Source organism: Panulirus ornatus, chromosome 7, assembly GCF_036320965.1.
Source record: "Panulirus ornatus isolate Po-2019 chromosome 7, ASM3632096v1, whole genome shotgun sequence".
Classification (NCBI taxonomy): domain Eukaryota; kingdom Metazoa; phylum Arthropoda; class Malacostraca; order Decapoda; family Palinuridae; genus Panulirus; species Panulirus ornatus.
In genome coordinates, this window is record NC_092230.1 from 25,506,246 (window position 1) to 25,518,444 (window position 12,199).

At 41.6% G+C, this 12,199-nt stretch overlaps 1 protein-coding gene across 1 annotated transcript in view; it reads right to left on the bottom strand.

Moving 5' to 3' along the window:
* spt4 (Transcription elongation factor subunit spt4) overlaps positions 1-8,952 on the bottom strand; it is a 43,973-nt gene extending 35,021 nt beyond the window's left edge. Inside the window, exons 1-2 of the mRNA XM_071663353.1 lie at positions 8,694-8,952; positions 3,024-3,130 (exon numbers count right to left, since the gene is read on the bottom strand). Coding sequence (XP_071519454.1) covers positions 3,024-3,130; positions 8,694-8,756 — 170 coding nt within the window. The 5' untranslated portion in view covers positions 8,757-8,952. The remainder of the gene's footprint in view (positions 1-3,023; positions 3,131-8,693) is intronic.
* Positions 8,953-12,199: the final 3,247 nt, after the last annotated feature.

The following is a 12,199-nucleotide window of genomic DNA, read 5'->3' on the forward strand; positions in this document are numbered from 1 at the left end:
CTCACCATGAGTCATACATACATTAAATAACCTTACCAACCAGTCAACAATACAGTCACCCCCTTTTTTAATAAATTCCACTGCAATACCATCCAAACCTGCTGCCTTGCCGGCTTTCATCTTCCGCAAAGCTTTTACTACCTCTTCTCTGTTTACCAAATCATTTTCCCTAACCCTCTCACTTTGCACACCACCTCGACCAAAACACCCTATATCTGCCACTCTGTCATCAGACACATTCAACAAACCTTCAAAATACTCATTCCATCTCCTTCTCACATCACCACTACTTGTTATCACCTCCCCATTTACGCCCTTCACTGAAGTTCCCATTTGCTCCCTTGTCTTACGCACCCTATTTACCTCCTTCCAGAACATCTTTTTATTCTCCCTAAAATTTACTGATAGTCTCTCACCCCAACTGTTGACAAAATATAGCTACATTTATCCTCAAACACTTACTAATAATTCTATTGTAAGGTTATTCTTAATGTTACCGTCATTGCAGCCAGCTCTTGTGAACAAAAACCAAAGTAATGCCATGCTATATCCCGCAAGCTGCTGCATTATATGATTACTGTTTGACCATTGGCAACTCAGGGGTGGTCCATTTTGATAACTATTTCTTTCTCTACACCTTAGAGCTTTGGAACTCTCTACCCGCTCATGTCCTTCTCAATAACTATGACCTGGCACATTTTAAAATGCTTTTCATTTCCTCCAAATTTCATAAATACTTTCCCTTGTTTGTCCCTTTCATAATCTTCTCTATATCCATGTTGAGGCCTAACCTTGATGAGGACTTTTATCCATGACTGATGCCTTAAAAAAAAAAAAAAAAAAAAGGCAAGTGGATCAAGTTTTGAAGTTAGCCTGGGAGAGCTTATAAGTTGAATGTTTTGGATTCAACTCTGTTATGTAAGAATGCTGAGCTAGACCCATCCCCCTAGACGTGAGAGCAATAAGCCATACGAGGAAGAAACAATCCTTTGAATAAATGGAGCAACTGTTCAGGAGAAAATAATTTCAATATCTAAAAAGGACTCACAGTTTCTTAAAGGCAAACTTAGCCATTTCTGTAATTAGGGTTTCCAAGAATGAGTGTATGTTACAGTAATAGCAAGTATGTTCATTCAGTTAAGTATTTTTAAAAGAGAGATGAGAGTTGTGAGGAATTTTCAATCGGGAGATGGATAGAAACTGGGTCCTGGAAGCATTAAACTTAACTAGAATTTACATTCTATATCATAAATTTTCTGGCAGTTATTCATAAATTCCTTAGGTGTGAATTTGTGTAACATGACAGCCCTACGTACAATTCAAAGGAATACAAATAGCATCAGACCATTGGGTCCTTTTGAGGTTGTTTGTGACTGTGGACACCAGAAACTTAAAGAGATCAGTGTGGTAGGAGTAGGAAAGGGCACAGATGACTAAAGAAATACTTAACTTTATGTGTAGCTAAGGAAACACTAATTATGTCAGCTGTGGACTTGAAGTAAAGTTTTCAAGAGTATTCTTAAACATACCAAGGGAGTTAATTTCACGAGCTCAAATCATATTTCTTAAAAGGGAATTCTCTTAACCCTTCCAATACTATCGTCCTCAACTGAGACAAGATTTGTTGAATGATGTCCTCAATTGCGTCAACTATCGTCCTCAACTGAGACAAGCTCAGTTGAATGATGTCCTCAATTGAATCAACACAGTTTTCGATCACAAGCTGAAATCTGCATGCACTGCAGGATCTGCAGGCTGGACATACATGGGAACACCAACTAAGGATGAGTCACTGGAACTGCCTAGAGGCCTCAGTAACCCAATGTGGCCATGGTGGGTGACTATGCATACATCTTTTCAAGGAAAATGATGCACCTGTTGCACCTAATACTGCTAGGTTTCAACAAGCATGATACCAAAATCCTGTATTCCCAGGGAAAAACTGACAACTCAATCCTGGAAAATTCCCAGCTTTATTGTTGTAATTCAAATGTGTCAATTCTAATATTTTTCATATGGTTCATTCTGTCACTGTTATTCAAGCAACTAAGTCAGACGATGATTTGGCAAAGTCTTCTGAAATGTGACTGTTGGTATGCCATTGTACTAAATGGTAGCACTACTGCACTAATGGCTAGACTCTAACAACTGACAGTTGATACACTTATAACTGGCTGGAACTTTGCCCTTCAGCATCAGCAGCTGTCATATCAATTAATGACAAAAGTATCCCAAACTACCCATTACATCCCTACACAAATTTATTCTCATTAAATCATCTTTTTCACTAAATGTTTCATTTTTCAAGAATTCCTTTACCATCTACGATTCATACTGGATCCCCAAATGCATGGACTTGAATCCTGTAGTGCTGGCATTGGTGACAACCAGGATATCAATGAATCCTAACTGTTGTCCATAGTGCCTAGGCTACCTGTACTTTGAACTGGCCAATCCGGTAAATCCTGTAATGTATTTACTACCCCAATCATTATTTTGTGAACCTACATGCATCTAAAAAGTTACAAAAGTTGTGAAATTTTTTGTGTAATTACAAAATCCAACCTAGTGAGTAATGTATTTTTCCTAAACTAAGAAAGGTTAAGTTTTAATTCAATGAAAAATTAATAAGATATATTCTTTTTGTTCCTTCTTTTGGAAAATTAAAAATAAGAACAGAGAAAAGAAGGAACAGAGAAGGGGGTCAGGTGAGGATATTCCCTCTAAGGCCCAGTTCTCTGTTCTTAACTCTACCTCGCTAACGCAGGAAATGGCAAATAGTATGAAAAAAAAATATTCTTTTTGTACACTTTCGATAAACATAAAAAAAATCAGTTTTGCACTCAGGGAAACGCCAAAAAATTCAATTGCACACTGAAGGAGTAAAACTATAATGTGTCTGTAAAGTCAATTGTAATCATATTCTCTTTACAGGAATCTTCTTAAATTATGATTTGTTGGTAAAAAAGTGCCAAAAACTCAATCTCACGTAATATAAGAAATGGAGAACTTGCCATACTTACCCATCAAAATTGGAAGAAGTGCAGTCAAACACTTGATCACGGTTCTGTTTCATCCGCAAAAATTCATCACAGTTGTCACAGCCATCTGATTCAAACATATCTAAGGTCTGTGAAGAGACAGCAACAATAAGTAAGAACATTAGTTATATATATATATATATATATATATATATATATATATATATATATATATATATATATATATATATTTTTTTTTTTTTTTTTTTTATACTTTGTCGCTGTCTCCCGCGTTTGCGAGGTAGCGCAAGGAAACAGACGAAAGAAATGGCCCAACCCCCCCCCCATACACATGTACATACACACGTCCACACACGCAAATATACATACCTACACAGCTTTCCATGGTTTACCCCAGACGCTTCACATGCCTTGATTCAATCCACTGACAGCACGTCAACCCCTGTATACCACATCGCTCCAATTCACTCTATTCCTTGCCCTCCTTTCACCCTCCTGCATGTTCAGGCCCCGATCACACAAAATCCTTTTCACTCCATCTTTCCACCTCCAATTTGATCTCCCTCTTCTCCTCGTTCCCTCCACCTCCGACACATATATCCTCTTGGTCAATCTTTCCTCACTCATTCTCTCCATGTGCCCAAACCATTTCAAAACACCCTCTTCTGCTCTCTCAACCACGCTCTTTTTATTTCCACACATCTCTCTTACCCTTACGTTACTTACTCGATCAAACCACCTCACACCACACATTGTCCTCAAACATCTCATTTCCAGCACATCCATCCTCCTACGCACAACTCTATCCATAGCCCACGCCTCGCAACCATACAACATTGTTGGAACTACTATTCCTTCAAACATACCCATTTTTGCTTTCCGGGATAATGTTCTCGACTTCCACACATTTTTCAAGGCTCCCAAAATTTTCGCCACCTCCCCCACCCTATGATCCACTTCCGCTTCCATGGTTCCATCCGCTGACAGATCCACTCCCAGATATCTAAAACACTTCACTTCCTCCAGCCTCTCACCATTCAAACTCACCTCCCAATTGACTTGACCCTCAACCCTACTGTACCTAATAACCTTGCTCTTATTGACATTTACTCTTAACTTTCTTCTTCCACACACTTTACCAAACTCCGTCACCAGCTTCTGCAGTTTCTCACATGAATCCGCCACCAGCGCTGTATCATCAGCGAACAACAACTGACTCACTTCCCAAGCTCTCTCATCCCCAACAGACTTCATACTTGCCCCTCTTTCCAAAACTCTTGCATTTACCTCCCTAACAACCCCATCCATAAACAAATTAAACAACCATGGAGACATCACACACCCCTGCCGCAAACCTACATTCACTGAGAACCAATCACTTTCCTCTCTTCCTACACGTACACATGCCTTACATCCTCGATAAAAACTTTTCACTGCTTCTAACAACTTTCCTCCCACACCATATATTCTTAATACCTTCCACAGAGCATCTCTATCAACTCTATCATATGCCTTCTCCAGATCCATAAATGCTACATACAAATCCATTTGCTTTTCTAAGTATTTCTCACATACATTCTTCAAAGCAAACACCTGATCCACACATCCTCTACCACTTCTGAAACCACACTGCTCTTCCCCAATCTGATGCTCTGTACATGCCTTCACCCTCTCAATCAATACCCTCCCATATAATTTAACACGTAATCCAATAACGCTCTCTGGCCATCTCTCCTACTTACATAAGTATACTTATGTATATCTCGCTTTTTAAACCAGGTATTCCCGATCATCAGTCCTTTTTCAGCACATAAATCTACAAGCTCTTCACCATTTCCATTTACAACACTGAACACCCCATGCATACCAATTATTCCCTCAACTGCCACATTACTCACCTTTGCATTCAAATCACCCATCACTATAACCCGGTCTCGTGCATCAAAACCGCTAACACACTCATTTAGCTGTTCCCAAAACACTTGCCTCTCATGATCTTTCTTCTCATGCCCAGGTGCATATGCACCAATAATCACCCACCTCTCTCCATCAACTTTCAGTTTTACCCATATTAATCGAGAATTTACTTTCTTACATTCTATGACATACTCCCACAACTCCTGTTTCAGGAGTATTGCTACTCCTTCCCTTGCTCTTGTCCTCTCACTAACCCCTGACTTCACTCCCCAGACATTTCCAAACCACTCTTCCCCTTTACCCTTGAGCTTCGTTTCACTCAGAGCCAAAACATCCAGGTTCCTTTCCTCAAACATACTACCTATCTCTCCTTTTTTCACATCTTGGTTACATCCACACACATTTAGGCACCCCACTCTGAGCCTTCGAGGAGGATGAGCACTCCCCGCGTGACTCCTTCTTCTGTTTCCCATTTTAGAAAGTTAATACAAGGAGGGGAGGATTTCCGGCCCCCCGCTCCCGTCCCCTCTAGTCGCTTTCTACGACACGCGAGGAATACGTGGGAAGTATTCTTTCACCCCTATCCCCAGGGATAATATACATATATAAACACACACGCACACACACACACACACACACACACATACATATATATACATATGAAAAATGTAAGAAACAATTTAGAAAACAAACTTTTAGCTTGAAATGAATGAAAAAAAATGAACGTCACATAATGGTTCAACCTCTGGCTATGGAAAAGGAAATGTACAATTTATTCACACAAACGTCACCATATATGGGACAATATATACTATGAGACAACAATAAACTGGCTAGACTTCCAGTAAACAGCAGTCAACACAGGTCATGGCAGAATTTGAGAATGTGTTGCTTGGCAACACAGTTTCTATATAGGGCACTAAATGCATGTGCCAATATCATAAGCATGTACGTCATACTCACTTTGCGAATCAATAATACATCAAAATTGAATACAAATCGCACGGACATCAAAAAATAATAATAATAATGATCTACATACGATGATGGTATTCATCCATCAAAGTACAGGTTAAATCACAATTTCATTCACCCAACATATATTATACGATTCATACAAACCAAACGCATCAAATCATCAGCCAAAGACCCTTGGGTAATGCTTAAACTAGGTTCATTTTTAGATTGTAAATGACAACTATTAACACAAAACCCAAGAACCAAATTCGATGATCTGAACAAATCATACCACGCAGCACATCCAATGTGGTCAGGGAGTTCAGGTCTTGGGTCTGTGAACCAAGTTTCAATCTCCATGATCACAATGTATCTACAGTATTTGAGCTTTTATGAGCTAGAAAAAATGAAACACACAATAACACATGAACAAATACTTCTCTTCTACACAACACAGCTTTGTACAATGGTTTACTTACAAATCTAGCAAGCAGGACATTTTATTCACCTATTTCTGCATCAGCGTCCCTGTCTGTGACGAAGAATGTTTCTTAACATGCACACACACATGCATTCACACATTCAAAGTCCCAGCATAAGCACCATTATTCCACATTCTTCAACGCACACTTAGAAAGGGATTTATGCTGCTATATATATTTTTTTTTCATACCATTCGCCATTTCCCGCGTCAGCGAGGTAGCGTTAAGAACAGAGGACTGGGCCTCTGAGGAAACATCCTCATCCAGCCCCCTTCTCTGTTCCTTCCTTTGGAAAAAAAAAAAAAAAAAAAAAAAAAAAAATACATTACTTATTTATTATACTTTGTCGCTGTCTCCCGCGTTTGCGAGGTAGCGCAAGGAAACAGACGAAAGAAATGGCCCAACCCACCCCCATACACATGTATATACATACGTCCACACACGCAAATATACATACCTACACAGCTTTCCATGGTTTACCCCAGACGCTACCCATGCCTTGATTCAATCCACTGACAGCATGTCAACCCCGGTATACCACATCGATCCAATTCACTCTATTCCTTGCCCGCCTTTCACCCTCTTGCATGTTCAGGCCCCGATCACACAAAATCTTTTTCACTCCATCTTTCCACCTCCAATTTGGTCTCCCACTTCTCCTCGTTCCCTCCACCTCCGACACACATATCCTCTTGGTCAATCTTTCCTCACTCATTCTCTCCATGTGCCCAAACCACTTCAAAACACCCTCTTCTGCTCTCTCAACCACGCTCTTTTTATTTCCACACATCTCTCTCACCCTTACATTACTTACTCGATCAAACCACCTCACACCAGACATTGTCCTCAAACATCTCATTTCCAGCACATCCACCCTCCTGCGCACAACTCTATCCATAGCCCACGCCTCGCAACCATACAACATTGTTGGAACCACTATTCCTTCAAACATACCCATCTTAGCTTTCCGAGATAATGTTCTCGACTTCCACACATTCTTCAATGCTCCCAGAATTTTCGCACCCTCCCCCACCCTATGATTCACTTCCGCTTCCATGGTTCCATCCGCTGCCAGATCCACTCCCAGATATCTAAAACACTTTACTTCCTCCAGTTTTTCTCCATTCAAACTTACCTCCCAATTGACTTGACCCTCAACCCTACTGAACCTAATAACCTTGCTCTTATTCAAATTTACTCTTACCTCTCTTCTTTCACACACTTTACCAAACTCAGTCACCAACTGCAGTTTCTTACTCGAATCACCCACCAGCGCTGAATCATCAGCAAACAACAAATGACTCACTTCCCAAGCTCTCTCATCCACAACTGACTGCATTCTTGCCCCTCTCTCCAAAACTCTTGCATTCACCTCCCTAACAACACTATCCATAAACAAATTAAACAGCCATGGAGACATCATGCACCCCTGCTGCAAACCGACATTCACTGGGAACCAATCACTTTCCTCCCTTCCTACTCATACACATGCCTTACATCCTCGACTAAAAACTTTTCACTGCTTCTAGCAACTTACCTCCCACACTATATACTCTTAATACCTTCCACAAAGCATCACTATCAACTCTATCATAAGCCTTCTCCAGATCCATAAATGCTACAAACAAACCTATCTGTTTTTCTAAGTATTCCTCACATACATTCTTCAAAGCAAACACCTGATCCACACATCCTCTATCACTTCTGAAACCAAACTGCTCTTCCCCAATCTGATGCTCTGTACATGCCTTCACCCTCTCAATCAATACCCTCCCATATAATTTCCCAGGGATACTCAACAAACTTATATCTCTGTAATTTGAGCACTCACTCTTATCCCCTTTGCCCTTGTTCAATGGCACTATGCATGCATTCCGCCAATCCTCAGGCACTTCATCATGAACCATACATACACTGGAATCCTTACTAACCAGTCAACAACACAGTCACCCCTTTTTTTAATAAATTCCACTGCAATACCATGTGTCATATAGTATTACAGGTGTATTTCACTAACTATTGAAAACTTTTCTTGAATATGGACAACACCTTTCTAGATGGTGGATACGAAACAAAATTTCAGGAATGCATTGTTACAATGTTTAGAGATGATTTAGGGTGAGAGTTTAGCTGTAGCAACTGTAACAGCATCAATTTAAAGTTCTCGTAAAGCGGGCAGGGCTTTGAAGTGGACGGATATTATGGGGTAAAAACACTCATAATTCAATGAACCCTTATAACTCATGCCTTTAAGCTGTATCTTTACCTGAGAATATCTAATGTAATTTTAGTCGATATGTCCATATTCACGTGTGTATTTCTTGGTATCTCTTACCTTGACGAGTGAACACACAAGACAAGCACGCAAGTTTCGTAAATCCTTAGGTATGTTCTCCATCTCTCCGGGATTTTGACAGTTCTTGAGAGATACCTCCTCCTGTTGTAAATGCCTTGTCAGCAATAACACAAGTGCACAGATTTAACCAAGGTCTTTTCCCTGGTAATGCTGTGAGTCTGTGAAGTTCTCGTTAATGCCGCTCTCCGTTGACCTTGTTATTGTAAGCCTGAGGCTCACACCAGCTCCGGCAACCAACACCAGCCGACAAACAACTGCTGACGAACATACTTCCTAGCAAACGTATAATCAGCAATCAAGAGGTGCAATTCGTTACAAGGATATAGCCTTGGTTCGCTAAATCAGACATAACTACTTTATATTTTGATATTTCTCCAGTTTTGATAGTTTTCAGCAGTGTCATTTTTATATCTTTTGCGAGACTGAGAGCCACTGTTTCTTATGAAGCATACCTGTTGATTCCGAGAAAATATGCTCATCTGATATTTTCAAAATGATAAGTAATTATACGTAGACCGCTATATAACTTTCAGATTTTTCTTACCATTACCAATAATATCTAATATCTACCAATAATAGCTAAATTCAGTTCGGTTTACAATGACCTGTCAAAAAGATTATAAACTCGTGTTTTAGTTGCAGCTTTTATATGTATATATTTCCATATAAATCACACTCTTCCCTCTGATCACCAGTATGGCTTCCGTAAGGCGAGATCCACTTGTGATATTCTATCTTACTGATGTCTGGTCATCATCCCTGAAAGATTCTGGGGAGTCATATGTTGTTGCCCTTGACATATCTCAGGCTTTTGACAGGATGTGGCATCGGGGTCTCATCTCTAAGCTCCGCTCCCTCACTTTACTCCTTGATATCTAGCTTCCTCTCAAGCCGATCTATCTCTGCGGTTGTTGATGGATCAGCCTCCCCCTTTTCTTCATTAACAGCGGTGTCCCTCAAGGTTCTGTCCTGTCCCCTACACGAATAATCCAATGCAATCATACGCTGACGATTCAACACTGCATTCAGCCACATCCTTCAATTCTGCTCCCTTTTCTCCCACTCGATCGGCATCTCGTCTTGATGCATCTTCAACAATAAACTCAGGCTTGGACAGGATATCTCTAGGGTAGACAAGATCTTAAGTTTACTGCTTCCAAGACCCAGTTTCTACGTCTCTCTCTATCGAAAACTCAATTCTCGTCTCTCCTTTGGCGGTTCTGTAATTCCGCCTCTTGACCCAGTGAACATACTTGGTATTACTGTAAAATCCACTCTTTGGAAACCTCACATTACGGTAATAACTAAGTCTTCCTCTAAGAGACTGGGTGTCCTGTTTGGATGTCGAAGCTTCTCTTCTGAATAGTTGCTCCGTTTATACAAGGAATTGATTCGTCCTTGTATGGAGTAATGCTCTCACATTTGGGGTGGTTCTAGCTCTGTATCCTTACCTGACAAAGTTGAGTCGAAAGCGGTCCGACTTATAATTGTCCCAGGGTAACTTCCAAACTTGACACCCTTGCCCTACGCAGGCAATTTTGGTTCTTTACCTCTTCTACTGTATACTGTGGTATTACTTTGGTTTTTGCTCCCGAGAGCTGGCAGCTTGTATGATCCCCACCACTAGCTAGACCAAGCAATACTCGACAACCTACTGCGTCACCTGATTATTGTATAACCATAGACAACTCAAGGGTGGGCCGTTTTGAAACCTGCTTCTTTCCCTACACGTCGAAGCTTTGGACCTCTCTAACTTCTCATGTCTTTCCCAGTAACTATGATCTGCCACATTTCAAAAGACATCTTTTTCACTTCCTCAAAAAATCGTAAATACTTTCTGTTGTCTCTTCTTTATCCGTTTCATAATTCTCTCAATATTTCGATCAAGGCCCAGCCTTGATGTACTTTTGACCGTGAGGTCTTCAACCTGAAAAAAATAGAATAAATAAAATAAATCAAGCCTTTTGTGATAGCTTTCTTACTGGAATATTTGTGAATTCATTGATTGAGAACTCAAAACCATAAAGTGAATTAATCTCATCACACATTCAACTAATGTGATTATCATTTGCGGGTCATTGTAAGCAAATCGTTCATGATCATGTTGGTAATCCTGTGTCGCGGCGGCAGGCCTCTCAGTTGGCCTGACATTAACTAAGCTGTTATAAATAACCACAACACAAATGAACGAGGGTAGAGGGCACAGAGTGTCGGAGGGCAAAAACGTGCCAAAGTCCCTTGCACCCTCATCGCATGAGAGGTAATGGGTGGTGGCAAACATCAGCGGATATTTATCGACACTAATATGCGTCCGCAGAGAATTTCCCCGTAAGCTGAGAGCATAGGAGTCACAAAGTGATGGAACACACTTTCATGCTAGGAGGAGTGTCCGATCAATATTTTCTCTGATGCCACAGCCAAGGAAGGATTTTATTAAGGGGCGACAATGCGACTTGGGGGTGATAGCCGCAAACAGTCTCCGTGGTCAAATTCCTTCTAACCAGAGAGCATTGTAATTACGACGGGACACACACACAGAGACACACAAAAACACACACACACACACACACACACACATACACCTTTTAAGCTCGGTGTGCCTCCGAACATAATCTCCACAAAACCCCGTGGGTTTTGGAGGAGGAGGAGAGGAGGAGGAGGAGGAAGAGGAGCACCGCAGACGTCATCCCATTTCTCTAAAACCAATCAACCACATGACTGGGACGAACCTTTGAGAGTGCTAAGGCGAGCCCAAAACTCCGCCAAACCATCGGAGAATGTTACATTGGTTTTCCGCAAAAAACGCGTAGCAATCTCTAAATTCCACCATGATGGGACTGGTGGGAGGCGGAGGTGGCTTTCAGGGTGTTGGGGGGGGCAACACCATCAGGCCACCGGAGGGGAGCAAAGCGCGTTTCCACAAAAACGCATAAAATGCATTAAAATCATTGAAAATCCCCCTGGCACACAGCGCAGTGGGCTTGCTGGGTGTGGCCCCATATCACCACCAGACGACCGGAGGGAGCCTAGATTACAATTAGACGCCCGAAAGGCATTCCTGGACATTCTCAGAAAAAACCGTAAAAAATGTCTGTTATTCCTCCGTCAACCAAGGACTCTCTCCTTACGTCTCAGGCCAGCAGGCACAGGGATTCGGAACGCGAAATGTGTCCGGAGAGGACTCCGTCACCCCGCGCTCCTTACCTCACAGCCTAGCAGGCACAAAGTGTCGGAGGGCAAAAATGTGCCCGGAGACGCTTCGTCACTTTGTGCTCCTTACCTCTCAGCCTAGCGGGCACAGAGTGACGGAGGTCAACAATGTACCCGGAGACGCTCCGTCTCTTTGCGCTTCTTACCTCTCAGCCTAGCGGGCACACAGTGTCGGAGGGCCAAAAAGCGCCCGGAGGCGCTCCGTCACTTTGTGCTCCTTACCTCTCAGCCTAGATGGCACAGAGTGTCGGAAGGCAAAAATGCGCCCGGAAACG